Raw genomic sequence first — 26,264 nt, 5'->3', positions numbered from 1 at the left:
CACTCGCAGTAAGCGCACAGATCTTGGAGTTCCATGCTCCCTCTACTTCTGGGTGGTTGACATGGATAACCCTCTGCTTTGAATTCTTCCCCTAGTCAAATAGCATTTGCTTTTTTATTTCATCTCAGTCATCCCTTCCTCATCATAACTCCAAGGACAACAGATAACACTATTAACTCCCTGAACACGGGGTGCAGGTTTGTCTCAGTACTTCTCATTTGTTAAATCCATTTGTTTAACTCTTTGCTCAATACTGCTTCATCTACTAGGTCATATGCTACATGTCGATAAGGTATAGCATCTGTTAGTGTACACCTTTGTCCCTCCAATACTTTGTACAATATTTGGCACAGGGTTTTCTCTCAAAATGCATGTGTTGGATTAGCTCATCAATATTTATGGTGTGTTTGGTGCTTACCTAGTTACTAGAGACACAAAATGTAATTGAAAAGTAAACAGATATTGGTGAGGTGAAAGAAATACATAATTTAAATGTAATTTAGTAAGCACTGAAATATACATATGTGTATATATTTATATGGCTCATTAAGCATAGAGGGGTGTCTCCAGACCTGAGAGCCAAGAAAGAGGAGAGAGTGCTAATGAGTATGGAACTTGATTGCATTTTGGAGGCTAAGTAAGGGTTGGTGAGATAGATGAATAGGAAAACAATTGAGGAACTTAAACTCGAGAATACAAACATTAAAAAAAAAAAAAGACTTTTAATATAATGTAGGAAGACAGAATGGCCCCATACCTCAACCTAGGGATTCAGGAAAAGTTTTAAGGAGAAAATAACACCTGAGTGCTAGTTTTAAAAATGAGTAAGAATTGACCAAGTTTTCCAGAATGGTGGTGTGACAAGCTCTGTGACATCTTCAATGAAATAATCATTTGATAGATGAAAAATATTTTTTAAAAGCCATTTAAGGTCAATAACGGTGTATAGAAAATTAGCAAACGAATATTTTAAAAACTGACTAAATCTTGTTCAGAATAACTAGGTCTATGGCAACTGAATCACCCTCTTATAATAGACTCTAGCTCTGTGTGATGGAAATTGTTTAAGTGTGCTACTCCAGGAGAATAAAGCTGGGAAGACAGAGTTCCCTCTCCACTATGCTAAGTCTGTGACTATGGTTTCACCCTGTCAGGAACAGGCAAATAGTGTTTCTCATCAGCCTGTAGGACTGTGTGATGAAAGCTCTATTTTGAGTATAACAAAGAAAGAATGCTGGGGCTTGATCCTCCCCAAACCCCCATCTCAGCTCACAATGCCAAGGTTCTACCCAGGGAGGAGTAAGCCAAGAGGACCAAACGCTAACTGTTCTCAGTCATGCCCACTTGTAGAGCACGTCACTCATGGAGAAATGGGCATTGTCTTCCCCTTCAGCCCAGGTGTAGTGGTACACAGTTTCTGCCCAAAGGAGAGGCAGGCCTTAATGATCATGAGCTCTGCAATATGCCTGAAAGTGCTGATTTTAGAAGGGAGCTAAAATAATTTCATGCCTTAGGTCATGTATAAAACAAGGAAGGGGTTTAAAAAGACAGTAGTAACCTCCTGATACTCCTACAGAGCAGCCAGAAGTTTCACAAAGAAAACTGGGGAAAGAGACAGTCTGAAAGAGTCCTCCTGGGATTACTCACTCACAAGTCTTGGTGTCAAGACTATATACACAAGTACTGGGCTACACTCACTCAAGATCAATTAGAGAAAAACACAGACAGATTGGAAGTGTTTCCTCAGTCACAAGCAGATTCATCAGCCAAGGGCAGAAGCCTCAACAGCACAAAGGGCTTAGGTGCAACTTCTGACCAAACACTAAAAAAACTACAAGCCCCTCTGACCCAGGACAATGCCCAGGAAGCAAGGTTTATGAATAAATCACAATCAACACTGATGATATAGAAGAATGGAAGACTAAGTCCATGCTAAAGGCTGTGACCTATTTAGATGAAGCAAAAAGGAAACTTTCAAGGTACTAGTTCCTGGATGAGTGAGTCCAACTTTTAAATTCCTTGAGCCATGAACACAGCTTATTTACACCTTTTGAAGGTTCAACAGTAAAGGGTGAACATCTTTAACCAACAAGTTCATTATGCTAAACCAGGAGTGGCTCCTGGCTAATCAATCTGAAAGGAAAATCTGAGCAGGACCATCCAAGGCTATACAGAGAAGGAAGAAATAGGCTTCACAGATTTAGTTTAATGAAATCACTAAAGAAAGAAATAATGAACAAGCAAACAATAACAGCAAGTCTCAGGAAAGGCAGAGAATCAATAATGAGATTCAGTACAATATATTATCTAAAATATCCAATTTTCAACAATAAAACTGTACAACATGCAAATAAAAAAGAATGTATATCTCATACACAGGTTTAAAAAAGGCAATAGGAATTGTCTTTGAGGCAGCCCAGACAGTGGACACAAGATGAAGAATTCAAAAGACTTATTATAAAACATGTTAAAAGAAATAAAGGAAACAATGCTTAAATAATTAAATGAAGATATGATAACAATGTCTTATTAAATAAAAAATAGCAATGATGAGACTGGAATTACTCAAAAGAATAAAATGAAAATTATAGAGTCAAAAGTACAATAACTCAATGGAAAAAAAAATCACGAGTGAGCTCAACACTATATTAAGAAACAATGAACACCAGAAGACAGTGTGATGATGTATCCAAAAGAGTGAAGGAGAAAAAGTCACCTAAGAATCTTATACACAGTAAACCTATCTTTCAAACAGGAAGATAAAATATGCATATTCCTAGATAAAGGGGAAAAAAAAGAATTTGAAGAATTCTTTATTTGAGCTAGTAGGTCTGAAACCCTCAAGGTAGATTTTTTAGACCTAAAGCAAGTGATGAAAGATTCAAATACACATGGGGAAAAAAGGAGCACTGAAAAGGTAATTAGGGATTATAAAAGAGTATATTTCATCTTTTTTCTTCTTTTAACTAATTATAAACAATTGCATAAACTATACAGGTATCCCTTGATTTTCAAAATCTCAATTTATGCCACTTTGCTCTTACGAAAGACCTACATTAGTATCTGCTTTTCCAAACTGAAAGAAATGTGAATGTTTTATCTCAACTCATTTTGTGCATCCATTGGCAAGATGTGTCCTAAGGCAACTACTTTTTCACATTATTCCATATCAGCTTAGGAAAAGTTTCATATAAATACTCTACCTTCCAATAGCAGAGGAAACTAATATACACACACACACACACATATATGTGTATATTTAATGTGTGTGTGCTAGTATCTCAGTCGTGTCCAACTCTTTGTGACCCCATGAACAGTAGCCAGCCAGGCTCCTCTGTCCATGAAATTCTCCAGGCAAGAATACTGGAGTGGGTTTCCATTTCCTTCTCTAGGAGATTTGCTGACCCAGAGATTGAACCTGAATCTCCTGCATTTCACGCAGGCAGATTTTACCACCTCAGCTACCAGGGAAGCCCAAAAGGGAGGAATACAGATATAGATGTACATATAGGTATAGATATATAGATAGATATATAAATTGCATTGTTGGTCATGTAACAAATAGAAATGTAGTATATTTGACAATAATAGCATATAAGACAAGTGGAAACAAAGCTGAACTGTAGTAATAAAATGATAACTTTGGTAACTTAAATTCACAGAAAGAAATAGTGAAAATAAAGAGAAGCTGAAATCTCAAACAAAAAGGCAAATAAAATGCATTTTAAAATTCTTTAATTGCTTTACTTTCTAAAAGATAACATACATAGTTAAAATATGAATAAAAATAATAGAGAAGAGTGTGTGTGGAGAAAATGAAGCTATATAGGTGTAAGTTTTCTCTCCTTCACTGGAAATAAGTTAATATGAATCCAAAGTAGATACTGATAATTTGATGTATATTGTTAAGCCTTAGAAGCATTAGAAACACAGCTCAAAAATATAGTTAATAAAAATGAATTAAAATATTATATTAGAAGATATTGCATTATACAAAAGAAGGCAATGAAATAAGCACAGCAATAACAAAATAGTCATGAGACACAGAACATAAAAAGAAAGGTGACACACACTTAAATTCAAACACATACATAATAACACTAAGTGTGAATGGATAAAACAATTCAACCAGAATACAGAGATTTTCATGCTGGATAAAAGAGAAAAACCAGATCTATTTGACTCAGTATTATTCATAATATCAAAAAGGAGGAAGGCTATAATTTGATAACTAGATATGCTCCAAAATGAATGAAACATGAAAACATACAAAGTCAAAGAAGTCAGGTACGAAATACCAAGTATTATATGTTTCTATTTGTATGACTTGTTCAAAATGTGAAAATCTACAGAGACAGAAATCGTTTAACCAGCAGTTTCCATGGGCAAGGGGTGAAGGAGAATATACAGTGACTATTAATGGGCATATGTATCTTTTTGTGTTGATTAAAATGTTTTAAAATTTGATTCTGGTGATAGCTGTAGAAGTATGTGAATAAAATGAAACCCCTGAATATTTCAAATAGATTAATTTTGTACTATATTATGTATGTTTCAATAAAACTTTTAAAAATTAAGAATTAACAAACTGAACAAAAAAGGGTGAAAACACAAAGAAAAACATCTGAAGAAAAGCAGAGATAAGGTATGGAAAATTACAAGAAATGCAAGACTTCCATGATTCAGGGTTTGATGTCAATGAAGAAAGAGGTAGTGATGGTCCTTGCAAACCATCTAAGGAGGCTGGACTTTATCCTATAATGGCTAGACAAATAATGATGGATTCAGAAGTGGAATATGGACAAATTTAAATTTTAAACAGACAAAACTTCTTTGGACAATGTGGAAGAAACGTTGAAGGAGTAAAATGTTGAAGTCGGGGAACTCTGCCACTGACTCTGGAGAGGTGAAGAAAGTCTGAACCAACACAAAGAATATGAACATGAAGAAAAATATTTATAAGGAAAATTTTACAATTACTCTTCTGTGTAGTTATAAGTAAATGTATAGTCACGTTGGAAACATCTCTCTGCTTATTCTTGTAGGCTTCTGAGTTCCAGATTTAGATAACTAAGATCACCTGCTTCATTCCTTTTAGGTTTTCCTATTATGAAAGCAGCAGGGAGGAGCATGGAAGGATGCATTTTGACATTCAGTTATATTGCTAATCTCTGGAACTGGCAAATAGAAGTCTATTCAGGGAAATGTGCTTCTTGCCAGTGGCATCTGGCAATTAAGGCTGAGATGTGGTTTCCAGCCGGCAAAGAACTTAGGATTTCTTTGCAAGATTTAAAGAGAAGAATTGGTACTCACTGCTGCCTATTACAATGTGCTCAAAATCAAGATTGCATAAATGTAGATATGAGCATATGATGTGCATTAATGGTGACTCTGTCCACGTTAATCTTCAATTAAATTCAGCAAAGCTAATAAGTAGTAAAGTTTAAACCCCTGAACTTGGAATACAAGATACTGCAATGCCTGACTTAGATACACCTTTCAGCTCTGACTCCATGTCTCAGCTTTTTCCAGGTTATTGCTAGCTCCTTTTACTATCTGTCCATTTCAGACTTCTCATTCTCTCTGATTCCTCAGACCAGTTGGCCAAGCTGCCACATCTTCCCTCAAAGAAACTTCTCCAATTTTATACCTGCATAACAACTTCTCTTCCCTAACTCAGGTGAAATGTCAACTTACCTTCAAAATGTTTCTTAAATGCTCCAATCACAACATCAACAACCATTCCCAAAAGTGATATGAGGTTTTCCAATTTTTCTTATCTCTATATCAATTCTCATATATTTCCAGTCTGTCTTTATATATGACATATACTTATTTTATAAGTATGTGTATGTGAATATATAATCTTATATATGCATAATTTAATTGCAATTCATAAAACATAATGTTTGACTGCATGGGGTCCTGGAGTCAGAATGCTTTAATCTCTTAGAGACACACAATTACGTCATCTGAAATCTGTGGTTGATAATGAAGGACTGGCCTTAAAGCAGTGGTTCCCAAACTTGTCTGTTTATTGAAGGTAATTGGAAAGTGTAAAAATATACTTTGTCCCATTTCCAGACATTTTAATTAATTGGTATGGAGTCAAGCCTGGGGCTTTGGAATTTCTTCAAAATTTTTTTTTCACATGATTCTAAGGGGCATATAAGTTTGGAAACCACTGCCTTAAAGGAAAGATCATATATAGTCATGTAAGTATGTTAGTAGCATATTGATCACTATTCAACATTTAAAATAGTAATTGTTATTATAATTTGTGGAATTTTTGAAGGAAAAACTGTACCTTATTATTATTATTTTTTTAGCCCATAGCATATAGGTGAAGTAATTAGTGCAGGAACAGCAGCATGCAATTTTTTATTAGATAAATTAGAATAAATCAGTATTAGATGAATTCTTTTCACACACAAAAAGAGCTTTTAGCTCTATAAAGAAAGGTTGCAGAAACACAGATAATTACAGTAAAACCCAGCATGGGACAACTGAGCTCAGAGCACTACATTACAGTATAGAAGAGAATTGAGCAAAAACCATTTTCCTTGATTGAAACAATATGTTAATGGACAAGATGAAGGAAGAAGAGGCAGGTAAGAAGGGGTAACATTTATAAGGCATTGAAGAAAGATATGAGCTTTCCCAATTTTGCAGATGAAGAAATTAAGACCCAGAAGTTGAAAAAAGTTGCCTAAAATCACTGTAGTCAGTGGCAAACTTTTTTGTGTAGTCTAGTTTCAGAGTACTTAAGTGTTGCACTTCAGTGTAAGAGCAAGGAGTCACAGCACAGCCCTAATCAAGAGAGTTGTATCTGGACTTCCCATGTAGGAACCCATGAATGAAGTGGTGTGTTTCTGCACTACTCTGGGTATGCTTCTATACCATCATTGGTCAGTTCTCAGCTCAATCATCACTATGTTAAAAATAAATTAGAGTGAAACTGAAACAACTGAATATCAATATAGAAGAAAAGATCCTCCCAATTCACCAACTCAAATTTTATACAAAACCCAATGAAGTGGACCACAGACCTAAGTATAAGGGCCGAAAAATATAAAATGTCTAAAAGAAAACACAAACCTTGCCAAAGAGGCAACATTTTATGACCCTGGATTAAGCAAAATATTTCTTAGATAGACAAAAAAAGTTTTAATATCAAAGGAACATTTATAACTCTGATTTAATAAAAAATAAGACATTTTTTTCTCTATGGAAGTCACAGTTATGAAAATGAAAATCCAAGCCACAAAGTGGGAGGCATCATTTGCAAAATATACATCTGATAAAGAACTTCTCCCATGGCAGTTTCTTACAAAATTAAACATAGCATATGACCTAACTATTTTACTTCAGAATTTACTCATGAACAATGAAAATATGTGTGCACCAAAGACTTCTGTTTGAGAGTTCATAGCAGCATTAGTCACAATAGTGCCAAACAGGAAACAACCAAAGTCATAATTAACTGGCGAATGGAGGAAAAAACAGTACCTCTCAATCTTCTCTCAGGCTTGCTTATTAGCAACGTGAAAAAGGCGGGGGGGCAAAAAAATTTATATTTCTGTCTGTATATATTAAGAAAAAACAAAGTAGAAGGGGAGATGAAGGCAATTAGCCTTGCTGATTCACATACATTATCTATACAGCCACCACTTCTATAGAGTAGTAATGATTTTGCCATTTTACAGCTGCAAAAACAGCTCAACGAGGTTATTCAACTCAAGAGTAGAAAGAGGCTGGATTCTACCTAAGTTAGTGTTAGAATCACAAAATCGTGCTTATCAATACTATGATCAAAAGAAGGATCCCATTTTTTAAAAAAATAATAGATAATACTAACTGCACATTTCCAGAGTCTCTGCTACTAACGGATGCATAATCCTGCCTCTTATATGGGTTGGAGATGAAGATAGTAAGAATAGTTGTGAATAAAATACAGGCTTACTAAATGCCTAGAATAGGTAAGACCGATCCAAGTGCTCCCATTTTTCCTCATTACCCAGAATATTTTATTCTACTTCTCTTTTCATAGACTAGCAGATAATTTTAAATGAAAAAAAGTTTATACCCCATTAAGTAGCAATACAGTTTCCATTTTCATTAAATTGCTTATTAAAAAGAAATATGAAAATATTAGATTGTAATCTGGGTTTTCGTATTTTTTTGGCCTGCTGTCTGAGAATAATGCTTCTATATCATCAGTCTTCTTTCTTCTCTCCTTTTGTTCTATATCTACTTTGAAGTCAGAAGACATTTTTAAGTCATTAACCAGTTTAAGAAAAAAAAAAAAGAAAACAAAAACACAACCGGAACCTATAGGCCTGCTGATTGGTCAGAAGCACCTAGTCAGTGTCAAGCTGCTGCTGGCATATACCTCACTGACTGGCAAGATAAGCCATGCCCAGGCCCCATGGGAGGAGGAGAAGGAATCCGAGAGATCCGAGAGGGAAGCTGATATCCAAATACAAGCCAGCAGGAAATGGACCATTTTTTCCACTAACAAAGAAAAGCAACTATTCATAAAATTATTGACACTTTCCTCTCAAAATTATTACTTTAAAAAAATTATTGGGTATATTTGATTTACAATGTCTTAGTTTCAGGTGTGCAGCCAAGTGAGTCAGTTATACATATACCTTTAGAGTCTTTTCCCATATAGGCCATTACATAGTATTGAGTAGAGTTCCCTGTGCTATACAGAAAGCTCTTTTTCTATTTTGAAAGATTTGTTCATTTATATGTGGTTGTGCTGGGTCTTCATTGCTGTGTGCAGAATTTCTCTAGCTGCAGCGCGCAGGGCCCCTCTTCCTTGCGGCTCACGGCTTCTTTTTGAAGTGGCTTTTCTAGGGCATGCAGGCTTCAGGGGGGTTGTGGTGTATGGGCTTAGTTGCTCTGAAGCATGTGGGATCTTCTCGAACTAGGGATCAAACCTGTATCCTCTGCATTGGCAGGCAGATTCCTAATCACTGGACACAAGGGAAGCCCTACCATAGGCTCTTATTAGTTGTCTATTTTATATGTAGTCATATGTATATGTCAATTTCAGTCTCCCAATTTATCCCTCCCCACCCTTATCCCCTGGTAACCATAAATTTGTGTTCTACATCTGTGACTCTACTTCTATTTTGTAACTGACTTTGCATCCTTTTTAAAGATCCCACATATAATTGATGTCCTGTGATATTTGTCTTCCCGTATCTGACTTACTTCACTCAGTACAACAATCTCTAGATCCATCTATGTTGCTGCAAAATGGGAGTTATTTTGTTCTTTTTATGGCTGAGTAATATTCCACTGTTTTTGAAGTCAATAGGGTCACAAACAGTCAGACATGACTTCAGCAACTGAACAACAAGAGATTATGATGCTGGCCATTCTGACCCTTGTGAGGAGATACCTCATTGTAGTTTTGATTTGCATTTCTCTAATAATTAGTGATGTTGAGCATCTTTGAACATGATCAGACTTATTAATATGACTGTTAATGCCCCTCATGATTTGGCATCATTTTGTCTTCCTAATCTCTTCTAGCCCCTTCCCACATTTACTATACATTTCAGCAAGTTCCTGTGATAATTTATTAAATAGTAATGTATGTTATGCTGTTTTCTCAAGAAAGATAGCATTCTTCATTTACTCATTGACTCTCCCCCTCCCTTCCTTATTTCCTTCATTTCAAAATATTTACTGAAGAAATATCAAGCATAGACTTTGTTGCAATGCCCTCAAGATCTAACCCAGTGTCACTCTTCCATGATGTTGGTCCCAATGTAGTAATTGACCTACTTATCTTTGAACCTCTTTCATGCTCCATCTTCCAAGAGTGGTAGAAAAAGTGCTTATACAACACTTACCATAATGTATTAAAAGTAATTATAAATTAGCCTATCTCCCTTACTGAGGGAGTCCAGTCAGTTTTGTTTTTTGGATGTCTGCTACAAAATGTCGAAGAAGGTAATGGCACCACACTCCAGTACTCTTGCCTGGAAAATCCCATGGACGGAGGAGCCTCGTAGGCTGCAGTCCATGGGGTCACTAAGACTCGGACACGACTGAGCGACTTCACTTTCACTTTTCACTTTCATGCATTGGAGAAGGAAATGGCAACCCACTCCAGTGTTCTTGCCTGGAGAATCCCAGGGACAGCGGAGCCTGGTGGGCTGCCGTCTATGGGGTCGCACAGAGTCGGACACGACTGAAGCGACTTAGCAGCAGTAGCAGCAGCTACAAAATGTCAGCTCTGATCAGTGAAAATGGGGCAGGGGGAGGAGGGCAGATGTTAAATAACAAATGCAAATACCTGCTTTCAGAGGTCCATATACAAAAGAAACATTAGTAAGTTAACTGAAAAGTCTGAAAGGGAACTCAGATCTCCTCATTTCAAATGCTCCTTCATTCTCTAACACCAATGTCTAAAGAATTTTTAAATTAAGAAAAAGAAAAGTAAAACCCTTTAACATCAGATTTATTAAATGCCCTAGGGCCTCACAGACCAATACAATCAGCACTGCCTAAGGTCTTGCTTGAAATGCAGAATCTCAAGCCCCATTCCAGACCTACAGACTCAGAATATCCTTTTAACAAGACATATGGGTGGTCCCTACATTATGTTAACATTTATGAAACATCCTCATTCAGTAAATCTGAGTATCATTATTAAAATAACCATAATTGAACAGGCAGTCTGTAAGACTGTGTTTGATTACTACCAAACTCTTACAGATTAAGATAACATTAAAATCCAAGCAGTATGCAGATAAAAGAGCTCAGATAAGTGAAAGTATTAAATACAAGATCACAGTTATCCACAATGCACCTAAAGTAAAAGCAAATTCAATACATGAAGAAAGGGGGAGTGTTATAATATTGAGTTAACAGTTTCTGCTCAACTTGAAACAAACAAACAAAAAATCCAGAGGACTAAATTCAGTATTATTATTTTAGAAGATTTTATAGATTTTAATGAATAAATTATCAGTATATCAGCATATCAAATTTGTCCAAGATAAAAACCAAACAAGAAACCAAATTATTTAAAGCAAAGGCTTCTTACACAACTAATGAGATTAGATTACAGAAAATCTCCATTTATTACTCCCACAAACAATATGTTAAAGGCAGTTGGAAAGAAGAATATAATCTTCCCCATCTCTGTTCCAAACAATGGTCAAGTGCAATTATATTAAGAAATTGTATCTAGTTCTTGGTCTCTACATCCTTTTTTTTTTTTTAAATAAAGAGACTCGTGTAAAACTTTATTAGGAAAAAAATGTATCCCAACAATTTCATTTCTAAAAAGCTATTATGCCTTTAGTCATTCATCACTATATAAATACTTTAAAAGTATGAGCAGCTCTCTCTAGAATGTTCTGAAGATCCTTTTGCCTTTGTTTATATGTATGTGTGTGTATACACACACACATACATATATACCTACTTGCCTAAAATGAAGAAAAGGAACTAACTGTTCTCCTCCAGGCTTCCAAAACAACTCTATATCATAAAGTAGAAAAACAGGGCCTGAAATACAGTTTTATATATGCCGGAGACTACAAAGTATGAAGGTTTGAGTCAAAAAGATATGACATAATTCTTGAATGAGACTAAGAACAATAGATGTTTAGACTCTGAAAAAGTGACCTGGTATTATCTTAAAAAACATATTTCCCTCTGGAAATAAAAGACAAAAACAATTCATTGATAATTGAATGATTATATTTTATAGAATTAATTTGATATATAATCTCATTTGATCCTATTAAATAATTTTGAAGTCTGTGTATTGATCTTATCCATAGTTTACTAACAGAATTGATACCCAACAAGGCTATGCAACTAATTAACCTTAATTTCCAGGTAAGGGAAAGAAATAATAAAGAATACAGATGCCCTGACTGCAAGCACATATTATTTTTGTCACATCAAGCTACATTCACTAAGGAAGAAGAAATAAAATATTCAGTAGATGATGCTTAGGCTTGACATAAGTAAGACTTTATACACATAGATTAGTTAAAGTCGTAAACTAGTCTTGGATGTACTGTTTTCTCTTTCTCTTATAGCCTGCACTCTTAGGCCCCACAGTAAGTGTTTCTTTATTGTGCCAAGTTTCATCTAACTTGCTGCAAGAAGCATTGAATAAGCTCAAAGATTTCACCCCAAATATTATATAATCATAGAGTTTCTACACATATACAATATATCCCATATGGATTTTTCCAGCCTCAGGGAATCTTCTTACTCTATTTCTAGAGGAGTGGAGTAGCAATGGTTGGGGCAGGCTGGGAGGATATGCTAGTCATGACTTTCACAAAAGAGAAAATGATTGGTGGTTGCTAGAGGCAGTGGATGGGAGGTGGATGAAATAGGCAAAGGGGGCCAAGTGGTACAAACCCCCAGTCATAAAAGTCATGGGGTTGCAATGCACAGCATGGTGACTATAGTTAGTAATACTGAATTGCATATTTGAAAGTTATTAAGAGAATTAATCTTCCTTAAAAGATCTTATCACATGCACAACTGTAATTATTTATGGTGATGGATATATACTAGACTTTGCTGATCACTTTGTAGCATATACAAATATCAGATCATTATATTGTACTCCTGAAACCAATATATTGTTATTTGTCAAGTAAACCTCAATAAGAAAAAAGGAAGAGATTACGTGATTGGGAAGAAAACTGAAAAATGTGTGCTGGTGACTGTAAATGTTGGCTTCAACTTAAGTAGCATGAATTCTGAGCATTGAAATGATTTTCATTGCCTATTCAAATAATGCACCCCACTTCACCTTCCCAGGTTATTTCATCACTAGCAGTAAACTGAGTTCTACTCTTGGTTAAGAAACTACAAATGTTTCTCAGACTGAGGAACAATTACATCATATAATTAAATTCTCCTTCTGAAGGTGTCTTAGTGGTAAGGGCATGAAGATAGAAAGGGCAAATAGAGACAAAGAATAAAGAGGAAACCAAAAGAGGAGACTATGGGGGAAAAATACATTACCTTTTAGAATGAGCTTGGCATCTCTATGGGAATCAGGTATATAAAAAACTATACTTGAGTGTGAGAAGGGGATTCTTCAATAATCAGAATTCTGTAAGAAGGAAAAAGCCTGCTTTGAAATGTTGTCTACCTTAATCACTGAACATTTACAATCAGAGGCAATGCCTTTAGGGTTGTGTATGTGTGTGCTCAGTTATGTCTGACTCTTTGTGGCCTCATGGACTGTAGCCTACCAGACTCCTGTGTCCAGGGAATTTTTCCAGGCAAGAATATTAGAGTGGGTGGCCATTTCCTCCTCCAGGGGATCTTCCCAACCCAGGGATCGAACCCATGTCTCCCCCATTGCAGGTGGATTCTTTACCACTGAGCCACCAGGGAATCATTACATTAGGGATATTAGCCAATACTGTGCAAGAACTGGAGTTTGGTGTGTTACAGGATCCTTCTAATGTGAAAGTTCTATATTGTTGAAAACTTATGTAACAAGTTAATCTGACGTGTTTTTCAAATGGGGTTTGTTAAGTTAGAGTGACAATAGTAGGGAAGAAGATATAGAAGAAGACTCCCAGTATGCACTACTAACAGATGCTGCTCTTGCCTTCATAAGCAGCATATTCCTTTTTATAAACTATGAAATTTATGGAGAATTTTCCCATTTAAAATTATTCTAAATTGTTTCTGTTGCAGCAGCTTTCCATTCAATTACCTTCAGAGGTAACTGCCTTCTTCTTTTTTATTATGCGTAGTTTAAGAAACATCCTAGTAACTGAGTAACAGCAGTGAAATGAAATGAAATGAAAAGTCAAGAAAGTTCACAAATATGCTTCTTAAATGTCTCCTGCCAAGACAAAGGAGAACATATAAATGCGTTACCAAAATAAGTACTCAAAGGAGAACAAAAATCTGCCCTTGTTTTCTAAAATTACGGTTGGCATCACCGTTAAGATAAAAGATATAGAAAACAAGGCATTTAAAAAATGTACGATCCGTGAAATTGCTGTGTGTTTTCTTCATTGTTCTTTTCACTTTATATTCAAAATAAAGAATTATGGTTAGCACAGAGATAGTACTGTAATTGCTTTCTATTTTAATTAGAGATGAAAAGCTATATGGGGATGGCACATGTCCCTGAGCAGTACATCTAAATGCTCAAATTGACTCTATGAAAGGTTGTAATTGCTAATCTATAATTTCAGAACTTAAGACAACGTCTGATCAGAAGCACATGTTGAACTTTTAGAGTACTCAGAAGAAACAGATGTCTCTCACTGAAAAAAAAAAAAAAAAAGTTTAAATGTACTTAAAATAGAAGCATTTAGGACCTAAAGAAAGGAGTGCAGCAATTGCTGGCTGTTGTGCCTAGAACTGAAATAGCAGTCTCCCAGGCAAGTGCCACACAACAAAGTGATTTTTCCCAAAGGTCTGATGATGGTGCCACTGTTCTATATATGATCCAAGCAGGTACCTGTGCAAAGTCAGCTGAACCTAGCAAAGACTGAGCGCCACTCACAGTGGGAGGACAGTTTGATAAACACAGGCGTGTATGCAAAATTATGGATAGAAGAAGAATGGGTAGCAAAGGTCAGCAGTTCCAGGCTCATTCTACCATCTCAGACCCAAGAAGAAATGCTCTAGGGCTGGTCTAAAGTTCATTGTACTCACTTAGATTTTTTGCAGAAAGATTCACACTTATGCCTTATTCCCTAAATTCCTTAGCCTTTAGACCTTTTCTGTACAAAACCTTTGCAGTGCATAATGGTTGTCTTTTGCTACAATGGTAGGGCAATGGTGAGCAAATATTGCAGAGTCTCTTTCTAGAAACTGGAGACTGGCTACATGCAAAATACTTAGAGCTCATTCAGGGATGGTAGATAGATACCAACTGTGATTAACTTTTAGGAGTTGCTTGGAATGAGAGTGATGCCTAGATTTAAGCTCAGTGGAAAAGAACCCCATGAATCATTAGCAAGCTAAAAGATAGGAAGGCACAGGGTATGGGGTGGGGACACACAAAGAGATTCACTTTTTTAAAATGTATTTACAGTACCTGGCTTAAGTCACTTAACGTGTTTTATTTTCCTACGTGATAGGTCATAAATTTTTTTCAAATTACGGATTAATGATAAAATGTGATTAAAGTAGTAAAATTTTAAAATGTTATTTAAAGTTATAAACATATTATGAAAATCATTTCTAACAGAATCATCAGCCTGGCAGTTATAGAATACACCTCAATTTTCTAATAAGTGAGCAGAGTAAGAAAGAAAACACAGAAACTTGGAATAAGCACAGTGTTCTCAGTAACAGCCAGAATGGCTCTGCTTATCACCGCCTAAAAATGCTTAAAATGGTAGAAGGTGAGGGCCAGGATGTAAAGCAATGGCTCCTAAACTGTTAAATTTTGGATATGTACAGATCATTTGATAATCTGATAAATTATACAAGCTCCTCTCCAAGAAACATGCTATATGCAAATCTATAAGAAGTATGACAAAATTCTGAGCAATCAATATCGTCCTGAAATTCATCCACCGACTTGAAATCCCTTTGACGTGTGAAGGAATCTTGGACAAATGGAAAAAAAAAACCCACTGTGCTCAGTGCCTGACAGAGAATGCATTCTCAATCAATAATTTCAGAGGACTGAACGAACATGAAGTCTGGAACTTAGACTGAAGTTCTGTAAACACAGATGAGTAATTTTATAAAGTCTTGCATTTGGCTTCTTTTAGAGTCCTGCACTTTTAGTAACTTTCAGTATTTGGAATATTTTCAACAGTTTTGGAGAAAAATTAATGTTTAGTAGACTTAAATTTGATATGACTTCTGCTAAGAAACATGTAATGTGCTTTTAAAACACGCATATATATTCCATTATCTAGTGAACAGTAAGAAAATAAGTCAGGCTAGTTGGCTCTATGTTTTAAAGCATGGGGGAGGAGCAAGTCTGAAAAGTTGGGTTGATTTGGGCAAGGTCAATTAAATTTCTCCGTTTTTTTTTTTTAATCACAGAACATACTTTTAAAATAATACTGTCGTTTTCAAAGCTAATAGAGTAGATAACAAGAATATAGGGAGTTAGAAAAGAATCTGCTGTTTCAAGCAATTGCGAATTCTAAACTGAAAACATCTTATTTTTGTAATAAAAATCCTTGTATTTTCAAGCCAATGCATTGAATATTAGTTTGACAGATTATTTTTAGGTTGACAAGTTATATTTCCATCTATGCATATTTGCCCTTTTAATACTTTTTACATTTAAAATATTTTTTAATTGGAGGGTAATCGTTTTACAGTGTTGTGTTGGTTTCTGTCTTGCAATAAAGCAAATCAGTCTTAATTATATATATATCTCTCCTTCCTTTTGAGCCTCCCTCCCCCACATACCACCCCTCTAGGTTGTCACAGAGTATCAGGCTAGGCTCCTTGCATTATACAGCAACTTCCCACTATTTATTTATTTACGGTAGTTTATATATGTCAGTGCTATTTTATTAATTTGTACCATCCTCCTCTTTCTTCCCCCGCTATGTCCACAAGTCTGTTCTCTATGTGCCCTTTTAATCTTTGAGTACAGTAGAAAATATTTCTGAAAAGTATAGTCTATAAATCCCCCTAAAAATCAAACTAGAAATATAACTGAAAAATGTGACATAGTGGAGTCACAGGACTTAGATTAGAAGAATACTCTGCCACTTACTAGTTCTATTATTTCAGACAAGTCTTTTACCTTCTCTTGGTCCTGTTTTTCTGATACATGATAAGGTGACAGTATCACGTACCCTGAGTGATCGTAGACTTATTTTGAGGCACGGATGAATGTGTTTTTAAAATTAAAGTTTTTTTTTTTTTAATCATGTAAGAAAATAAAATCACTAACTCCTCTAGCATATTTAGGGCCAAAAGTCTTTTTAACTGGAGATACATTGCCATATAACAAATGAGTGGTAATGAAAATGTTTTTGCTCATTACAAAACGCTTTAACACATGGATGTAAGTTGATAAGAGACAGATGTACAAAAGTTGATCTTAAATTACACAAGGGTTTAAAAATTAAGGGGCAACTGCTTCACAAAATTCCCTTATAGATGACTTGAATCATCAGAAAATTAATCTGACACTTGGTGGATCCATACTTGAGAAGTCATGTGGCAACATTCCTTTTTCAGAAACGGACACAGAGATGAACACATCTGGTTTCTAGAAAAAAACACCACTGGGAAAAAGGGCCATTTTGATGTCTGAGTTTCAGAAGGGATGATTATATCCAGTCTATCACCAAATATGGCAAAATAATTGTCAGAATTTTGATACAATGGGATACCTATGCTACAGAAACAGTTATCAAAGGAGTAACTAGAATTTTTTTTCAATTTCTGAGCCAAGAAACTCTACCAAGTCAGTTCAATTTTAAATAAATAAATAAAATAGTGATGGTTTCAATGAGTTACTAAACTGGCTTTGCAAATAAATATTTTGGTGGCCTGGAATAACTGTCAAACTTCTCAGGGCCTGCATATCCTCATAGTAGAATGGGTCCTACAACTTCTCTGTTTTGTCGAGATTGCAGTGAAGATCAAATGAAATAGTACATCACGGCACTGGGTACAGTATAAAATGCTAACTATATGTAAGGCATTATTTTTATTGATAAGCTATAAACTCCATGTAGGCAGTAATTTATTCACTATTTTATTTCAAACACTGAATAGCAAAAGATTTTATTAAGTAATTTTTATTCAATAGCTAATAGAAATAGTCACAAACCTAGCATCCCTCACTGGAGATCTAATATTTCACAGTTCCTTTCATGAAACATCTAGATGCATCCAAATAGAATGTCTCGGAAGATTGGAATGTAGTGAAAAAAATTGGATCCTGGGACCAAAAAAGTCTTTCCATATGAAGGTCAGGACATCAACAAAGACTTTGCAAGAACCAGAGGATAAAACAATGTGATACAACTAGTAAGCAATAGAAAGATGGTCAGGAGTTTAGAGAGTGAAGAAGGAGACAAACAAAATGAAGAGTCAGTTGCCAGGGAGACTACAGGAAGTAAGAGAAAGAAAGATGAAAAAAGTAAGCAGGGAAGAGGATTAGACACAGACCCTGAAGATGAACATATGCAGTAGATGTAAATCCTTTCTCAGTTAGATACAATAACTACTATTGATGACCTTGGACCATTAACTATTTTTAGGCCTCATTTACACACACACACACATCCCCCTTAAAATACACATTATATATACATTATATATGTGTGTGCACATATATATATGTACAATATACATGTGCTATATATATTATATATATATATATATATATATATACACAATACTCAATGTATCATACATATATACCTAAGTTGTTTTGAGAAGTAAATGAGATGATGCATTTAAGCACACAGCAAAATATCTTACAAGTTTATGTTTAGTGTTCGATATATATCAGTTGTTATCATTTCTAGATATTTTCTAATTCTACAGATACAAGCTTATAAATGTAGATGGAAGCAATAAAATTTCACAGAAATATATTCTTTGGACATGCTCACCAACAACATATCATGTATTATTTTCTCATACTAATAACAGACTATTAGGATTGACATGATCCTTATGATTTAAAGAGACTAAATATTAGCAGTATGACATATTAAACAGAACCTTTAACAAAGACATAAATATGTCAGTCTCCATACAGGGAAAATCATTTCAGGAAGCTTGTACTGGCCAAAATAAATGTTCAAAAATCTTCCCACCCAGACTGTATCTAACCTTTAACCTATAGAACATGAAAATCACTAGTTTCATGTAATTAGAACTAAAATAAATAGTTCAGAGATAATTCCCAATTAATGTAGCAATACCTCTTTTTGAAAATCTAGTATTAAAACTCAGTCTCTCATTCCCTGTCTCAAGAGGAAAGTTGAAAAATTTAATTTTTGGTGACTAGGGAACATTATGTAAATTGTTTTGAAATGACCAAAATGACAACAACAAAAAGTAAGTATTGATAAATGAAATTAAGTGGATTACATTTCAAAGTAAATGTTTAAATTGCCCAGCAATCATTGTTATCGCAAGTTAAAACAGTTAATTTTCATTTTATAATTTCTCAAACTTTGTTACTGCTTTATTGCATGTATTACTTAATTACTGCAATGAACTGAACTGTCTCCCCTAAACTCATATGTTGAAAGCCTACCCCTCAATGTGACTATACTTGAAGACTTGATCTATAAGGAGGTCATTAAGGTTAAATGAGGTCATATGGATGGGACCCTGATATTGTAGGATTAGTGTCCTTGTAAGGAGAGACGTCAGAGAGCTCGTTAGCTCTCCTCCATGTGAGGACACAGGTTTCTCACAGAAACCTGTCAGACTTATCCCAGATTTTCCAGCCTTTAGACTGTGAGAAAATAAATTTCTGTTCTTAAGCCACTGGGTCCATGGTACTTTTTATGTCAGCCTCAGCAGACCAACATATTTACTTAAGTGTTAAGTGTTCAACCCTTTGTGACCCCACAGACTGTAGCCTGCCAGGCTCCTCTGTCCATGGGATTCTCCAGGCAAGAATACTGGAGTGGACAGCCATTCCCTTCTCCATGAGATCTTCCCGACCCAGGGATCAGACCTGAGTCCCTTGCATTGCAGGCGGATTTTTGACTGCCTGTGCCACCAGAAGCCTCTATTCATTTATTCTTGTTTCCTTAATGAGAATGCCCAGTTCTCTGGATATGTCTAAAAAAGCCTTAATTAAACACATTTTTTTCTTCTTAATACACTGATGGGATAGGGAACTATGGTTAACAATGGGGTATTGTATCATTCAGAATTGCTGAGAGTAGATCTAAATCATTCTCTTATATACACAGAAAAACAGTTAACTATGTGAGGTGAGGGATGTTAATTATTTTAACCTTGGTAATCATTGCACACTGCATATGTGTATCAAGTCATCATGCTGTATCCTTTAAATATATGTGATTATTTTTGTCAACTATCCTCCATTCAAGTTAAAAATCCAAACCCCAAAATAATGTGTATCAGGTATCAATAACATTAAAATTTTTCAATAACTTTAGTGAATTACTTTATAGTTGGATACATGTTCAATAAAAACTATACCTCAAGTTAAAAATAAGAAAACATTTTTCATCAAAGCATAAATTAAAATTGTAATACACGTGTTTTTTCATAATACACATTTTTAAAACCTTTCATTTTATGTTGGAGTATAGTTGATTAACAATGTTGTGTTAGTTTCAGGTGTACATCAAAGTGATTCAGTTATACATATACATGTATCTATTGTTTTTCAAATTCTTTCCCCATTTAGGTTGTTACATAATATTGAGCAGAGTTCCCTGTGCTATAACCAACACAAGGTCCTTGTTGGTTATCCATTTGAAACAGAGCAGCGTGTGCATGTCAATTCCAAACTCCCTATCTCTTCCCTCTTTCCTTCCCCTCCACCCTGTCACCTTAAGTGTGTTCTGTAAGTCTGTGAGTCGGTTTCTATTTTGTAAATAAAAGATACCTTTATAAATTATATAAAAAAGCAGAAAGTATATAATCTAATATTATGATTATTAACATATACATATGTTAATCACAAAGCAGATATGCCTAATACAAAAGGAACTAAATAGCGATACAAAAAGAATATACGATATGAATACTAAGTTAGAAAAAGTGGAAAAGAAAATAATTATTAAATATTTTATAAACCCTATAGTACATATAGAAATTGAATATAAAAAAATGACAGCACCTTTGATTTGGGCTACTTGAAAAAAATCTTTCTAAAATAATATTTATTTATTTAAAAAAATATTTCAAAATATTGAGTATGTTCCAAGTGATAGGTTTTAAGTGTTTTGGGTTTTTCTTTGTTTGTTTGGTCTTATACATTTAGAAATGTTTTGAAATTTTTCTTTAATGAGAAAATAATACTATTGAAATTTAAAAAATAGGTATATGTAAAAGTAAAACAGAATAGCACAATGGAGTGTAGGTATTCCAGAGAATATCAACTCCAAATTGAATCAAGGAGGATAAAAAGTACTCAAGTCCTGGGCAAATAATCTGCAGATCCTCACTTCTTTCCTTAGTATAGAATGTTTACTATTACTGGCTGCCTTCCTCAATCAAAAGCCAGCTCTCAAACATTAATAAGGACACTGAATTTATCAACCTGCCTTGCAACTGTCAGCACATTCCATTATTTTTAAGATAAAATTCAACGCTTTAGTGGTAAGCGTTGCTTCTTCAAATATTATCTTCACTAAAAACCATCAAATCTATTCAAAATTTAATAGATGCTCAGGAAACTACTTTCAGGGAAATAAAATATTCTACTACTTATCTCAAGATTCAGCAAGTTATTACCAAAAATATCTTGTGGACTCATTTGAATAAGTGCATGGACAGATTCTGGTCACAAAAATTATAATGTTTCTACTATCTAGTGCCCTGGCCCATATGCTCATGTGCATGTACATATGTATGTATGTATTCATTCATTCAATTAACATGTTTACACAATACCTAAAATGTACACTGTTGATATAAAATTAAGCAAATGAGATGATATAAATGTAAGCTGTCTCAAGATCAATGAATGAGTACATTATAGCAGAAATTGTCTGGGTGGTTCTCCATTAACAATTAGGTTTCTTTACTTCTAAAAGAAGCAACTTTTCACAGTAGAAGTTGAAAACACTGAAGTCTCACTTTTATACATAGATGCACACCCAAGTTTGGGGAGACTTCTTAAAAATGTACTTCCTTTACAAAAATTATGACACTCAAGGACAAGCGTTTCCCCCACACCCTTTTCTTTGACTCTGTACACAGTTATATAGATCTTTAGACACTATCACTGTACAATGAGGAATTAAAGTTTAGAACAAGTTAGTTATCATGATACGAAAAAGTCTGAAATACAGACAAACAACTCTGGGTCCTTGGTGACATAGATTAGCTACTAAATAAGTTAATTTAGCTAAAAAATTGCCACGCTTCTAGACCTCCTGCTACTGGACATAATAAAAATCTTGAGATTAAATTGTTTGGGAAGAGAATATGGGATGACATTCTAATTTATGCAACTTAATGGTCTATTAATATGCAATTCACTTCATTTCATATATAAGTGTTATTCTCAAATTGACATAAAATAACAAGGCTTACAAATAATGTCTCACATTTTCAACAAATCCTGATTTTGGCAATTTCTGAAAGTTGACAAATTACTAATCTATATTTGAAAAAAGTGAAATTGTTATTCACTCAATTGTTAGCTGCCCAGCTCTTTGCAACCCTATGGGCTGTAACCTGCCAGGCTCCTCTGTCCATGGAATTCTCTAGGCAAGAATACTGGAGTGGCTAGCCATTCCCTTCTCCAGGGAGTCTCTCTAATCCAGGGATTGAGCCTGGGTCTCCTGCATTGCAGTCAGATTCTTTACCATCTGAGCCATCAGGGAAGCCCAAAGAGCTGTCATACAACAAAGAAGTAAATCATGGAAAATTATTGGATCTTCTTATTCTTTTCTCCCAGCTTTTCTATTATAACTCTTCAATTTGAGAAATGATATTCAAAAAATTTAAAAAGCCTCATATGATCTTCTATCTTTACATAAATCTCCCAACCTAATACCCCAAATTTACCAGCTCTAGGGAGCTTGGAATTCTTTTATTATATTCCTAATCTTATTATGTTGAGCAAATCAAAGAACTAGACATTTCTCTGCAAATGTGAACACACACACACCGTTGTTTTTTTTTTTTTCCCCAATTTCAATTATTTGTTGTTGATAGCTGCAAAAAGCTAAAGCCGAGCTGAATGTAAATATCAAGATACCCTGAGCGTGAGTCTCAGTATGAAAAATTGAAGGTCCACAGGAAAACATTAATACCTTGGATTTTCTACTTTTATCTATCATATACAATGAGCAGAGGGCTGAGAGTCAGAGAGCATTAATGAGAATTAATTCACATCTTTCTTGGTGTGCTGAAGAACATTTTGTTATAAATGAGATTAAAGGAATGACAGGAAGTACATTTATGAGCGACTAAATGGTAAAATATTCCCAGATTCATGACTTGCATGGAATAAGAATTTAATAAATATTGGTTCTCATGATAGGAACACCTTTGCATGACTCTAATCCAAAAGTAAATGTGTCAGAGAAAAGTGAGAAGTTATTTTTTACTGTTTTCAACAGAAAAACTAAAGAATTTTTCAAACATTAAATAACATGAAGAATTATCTCAAATTAAACCTGAAGATAGATTGGGATGATCACTGTAGTGGAAACATTTTTGAAAAACAGATATTACACACAAATTAATTTACATTTACTTATTAAACAAAGTATTATTCCTAGTACTAAAAGCCTAATATTCTATTATTCTACTGCATTTGGGAATGCAGGTATACCACAAGCACAATTAAAGGCTCTGCTTCTCTGCTCAAGGGAGATAAAAGGAAGTATCTGTATTAGTTTCTTCTTGCTGTTATAACAAACTACTTTGATCTCAGTAACTTAAACAACACAACTTATTCTCTTAAGAGTTTGGAAAGTCGGAAGTTTGAAATGAATTTTACTGAGTGACATCAAAGTGTTGAAAGGGCCGTTTATCCCAGAGGCTATGTGGGGAAATCTTTTACATTGTCTTTCCTCCTCCAACTTCTCCAAAGGTTACATAATCTTTTTATTTATTTTTTTACTTAAGCCATCCTGTATACTCTTAAAAAAACTTGTGCAATATATTCAGGGTAAACCTAGATAACTTAGGATAATCTTCCCACCTCAAGATCCTTAACTTAATGACATCTGCAAAGTCTCTTTTGCCATAAAATATCACACTCACGGGTTCTAGGGATTAGCAAGTGGATATATTTGGGAGGCCATTAGTCAGTTAACCATAACCATAGTTTGTGATAGATGTCTACCTATAGTCTTGTAAAGGAAAGTATCAATAATGAAAATCAATCAACCTTGATTAAATATGAAGATTATAATAAAAAGACTAATGCAGGGATCTCTAAAAGTCAAGAATGTAGGTTGCCAGTGAACCTCATCTCTCGAAAATTGTTCAATATATGCTCACTGTAATATAAGTATTCTGAATGTCACTATTCCTCAATGTTGAATTAAAGTAATTGAAGTTTACAAAGAGACTTTAAGCACCTTGAAATGAAGTCTGCCTTTGATTAAGAATGTACCCAGGAAACCAGATCTGTATTTATCTCCATTAAGAAGGCAATAAAATGAAAGCACCTTCAATTCAGTCAAATATAACTCTAATTCCTGTGAAAACCTGGAAATTAAATTTAAGCTAAATAGTATTATAGATAGTCTAGGCATTGAACTAGCCAGTTGGAAGAGGTACGGAGAAAGATGCTTACCTTAAATAATAAATCCTTCTTCCCATATCGAAGCTCCTTCAGCTGGGATTGAACTTTTCTTGACTGTAAGAACAAAAACATGAATTAGAGACTTAATTTCATTTACATTTTCAAGTGTAAAGATTAAAATTCCTTTGACTGCACAAGAATGAACTTTGCCAAACAAAAAAAGAGTTCAACCAGTCTGGAAGTGAAAGAGAAAAGCTTCATCTCTGCTTTGGGAGTCAGACATCCAGCTATTCTAGGCAGGAATTAAAAACTGAAACCTGTTCAAAGAAGTGTACTGTTTAAAAGGTAATATTTAAAGAAAGTGGCTTATTGTTCCTCTTCATCCTCCCCTGCAAAATTCACACACACAGAATGAGTCACCTATGCATACCCACTGAAAGATGAACTCCCAGGTTGGTAGATGCCCAATATGCTACTGGAGATCAGTGGAGAAATAACTCCAGAAAGAATGAAGAGACAGACCCAAAGCAAAAACAACACCCAGTTGTTGATGTGACTGGTGATGGAAGTAAAGTCTGATGCTCTAAGAACAATATTGCATAGAAACCTCGAATGTTAGGTCCATGATTCAAGGTAAATTGAAGCGGTCAAACAGGAGATGGCAAGAGTGAACATCAACATTTTTGGAATCAGTGAACTAAAATGGATAGGAATAGGCAAACTTAACTCAGATGACCATTATATCTACTAGTGTGGGCAAGAGTCCCTTAGAAGAAATGGAGTAGGTTTCATAGTGAACAAGAGAGTCCAAAATGCAGTTCTTGGATGCAATCTCAAAAATGACAGAAATTTCTGTTGGTTTCCAAGACAAACCATTCAATAACACCGTAATACAAGTCTATACCTCAATCAGTAATGCCAAAGAAGCTGAAGTTGAACAGTTCTATGAAGACCTACAAGACCTTCTAGAACTAACACGCAAAAAAGATATCCTTTTCATTATAGGGGACTGGAATGCAAAAGTAGGAAGTCAAGAGATACCTGGAGTAACAGGCAAATTTGGCCTTGGAATACAAAATGAAGCAGGGCAAAGGCAAACAGTTTTGCCAAGAAAACCCACTGGTCATAGCAAACACCCTCTTCCAACAACACAAGAGAAGACTCTACACATGGACATCACCAGATGGTCAATATTGAAATCAGATTGATTATATTCTTTGCAGCCAAAGATGGAAGCACTATACAGTCAGCAAAAACAAGACCAGCAGCTGACTGTGGTTCAGATCATGAGCTCCGTATTGCCAAATTCAGACTTAAATTGAAGAAAGTAGGGAAAACCACTAGACCATTCAGGTATGACCTAAATCAAATCCCTTTCGATTATACAGTGGAAGTGACAAATAGATTCAAGGGATTAGATCTGATAGACAGAGTGCCTGAAGAACTATGGATGGAGGTTTGTGACATTGTACAGGAGGCAGAGATCAAGGCCATCCTCAAGAAAAAGAAATGTAAAAAGGCAAAATGGTTGTCTGAGGAGGCCTTACAAATAGCTGAGAAAAGAAGAGAAGCTGAAGGCAAAGGAGAAAAGGAAAGATATACCCATTTGAATGCAGAGTTCCAAAGAATAGCACAGAAAGATAAGAAAGCCTTACTCAGTAATCAATGCAAAGAAATAGAGGAAAACAATAGAAGGGGAATGAGTAGAGATCTCTTCATGAAAATTAGAGATACCAAGGGAACACTTCATGCAAAGATGGGCATGAAGGGACAAATAAGGGACAAAAATGGCATGGACCTAACAGAAGAAGATATTAAGAAGAGGTGGCAAGAATACACAGAAGAACTATACAAAAAAGATCTTCAT

At 34.9% G+C, this 26,264-nt stretch overlaps 1 protein-coding gene across 3 annotated transcripts in view; it reads right to left on the bottom strand.

Annotated features, from left to right (window-relative positions):
- Positions 1 to 26,264, bottom strand: part of LUZP2 (leucine zipper protein 2) — a 487,881-nt gene that overhangs the window by 89,404 nt on the left and 372,213 nt on the right. For 2 of the 3 annotated variants that reach the window (XM_081536540.1, XM_081536542.1), the window contains exon 7: positions 24,449 to 24,511. The exons of the other annotated variant lie outside the window; for it this stretch is intronic. In XM_081536540.1, the coding sequence (XP_081392666.1) occupies positions 24,449 to 24,511 (63 nt within the window). The remainder of the gene's footprint in view (positions 1 to 24,448; positions 24,512 to 26,264) is intronic. 3 annotated transcript variants of the gene reach the window in all.

The sequence above is a fragment of the Giraffa tippelskirchi genome, chromosome 10 (genome assembly GCF_054371585.1).
Source record: "Giraffa tippelskirchi isolate mGirTip1 chromosome 10, T2T-mGirTip1v1.2.pri, whole genome shotgun sequence".
Classification (NCBI taxonomy): Eukaryota; Metazoa; Chordata; class Mammalia; order Artiodactyla; family Giraffidae; genus Giraffa; species Giraffa tippelskirchi.
Note: the sequence above shows the minus strand (reverse complement) of the source record. Positions and strands in the feature narration are given on the sequence as shown.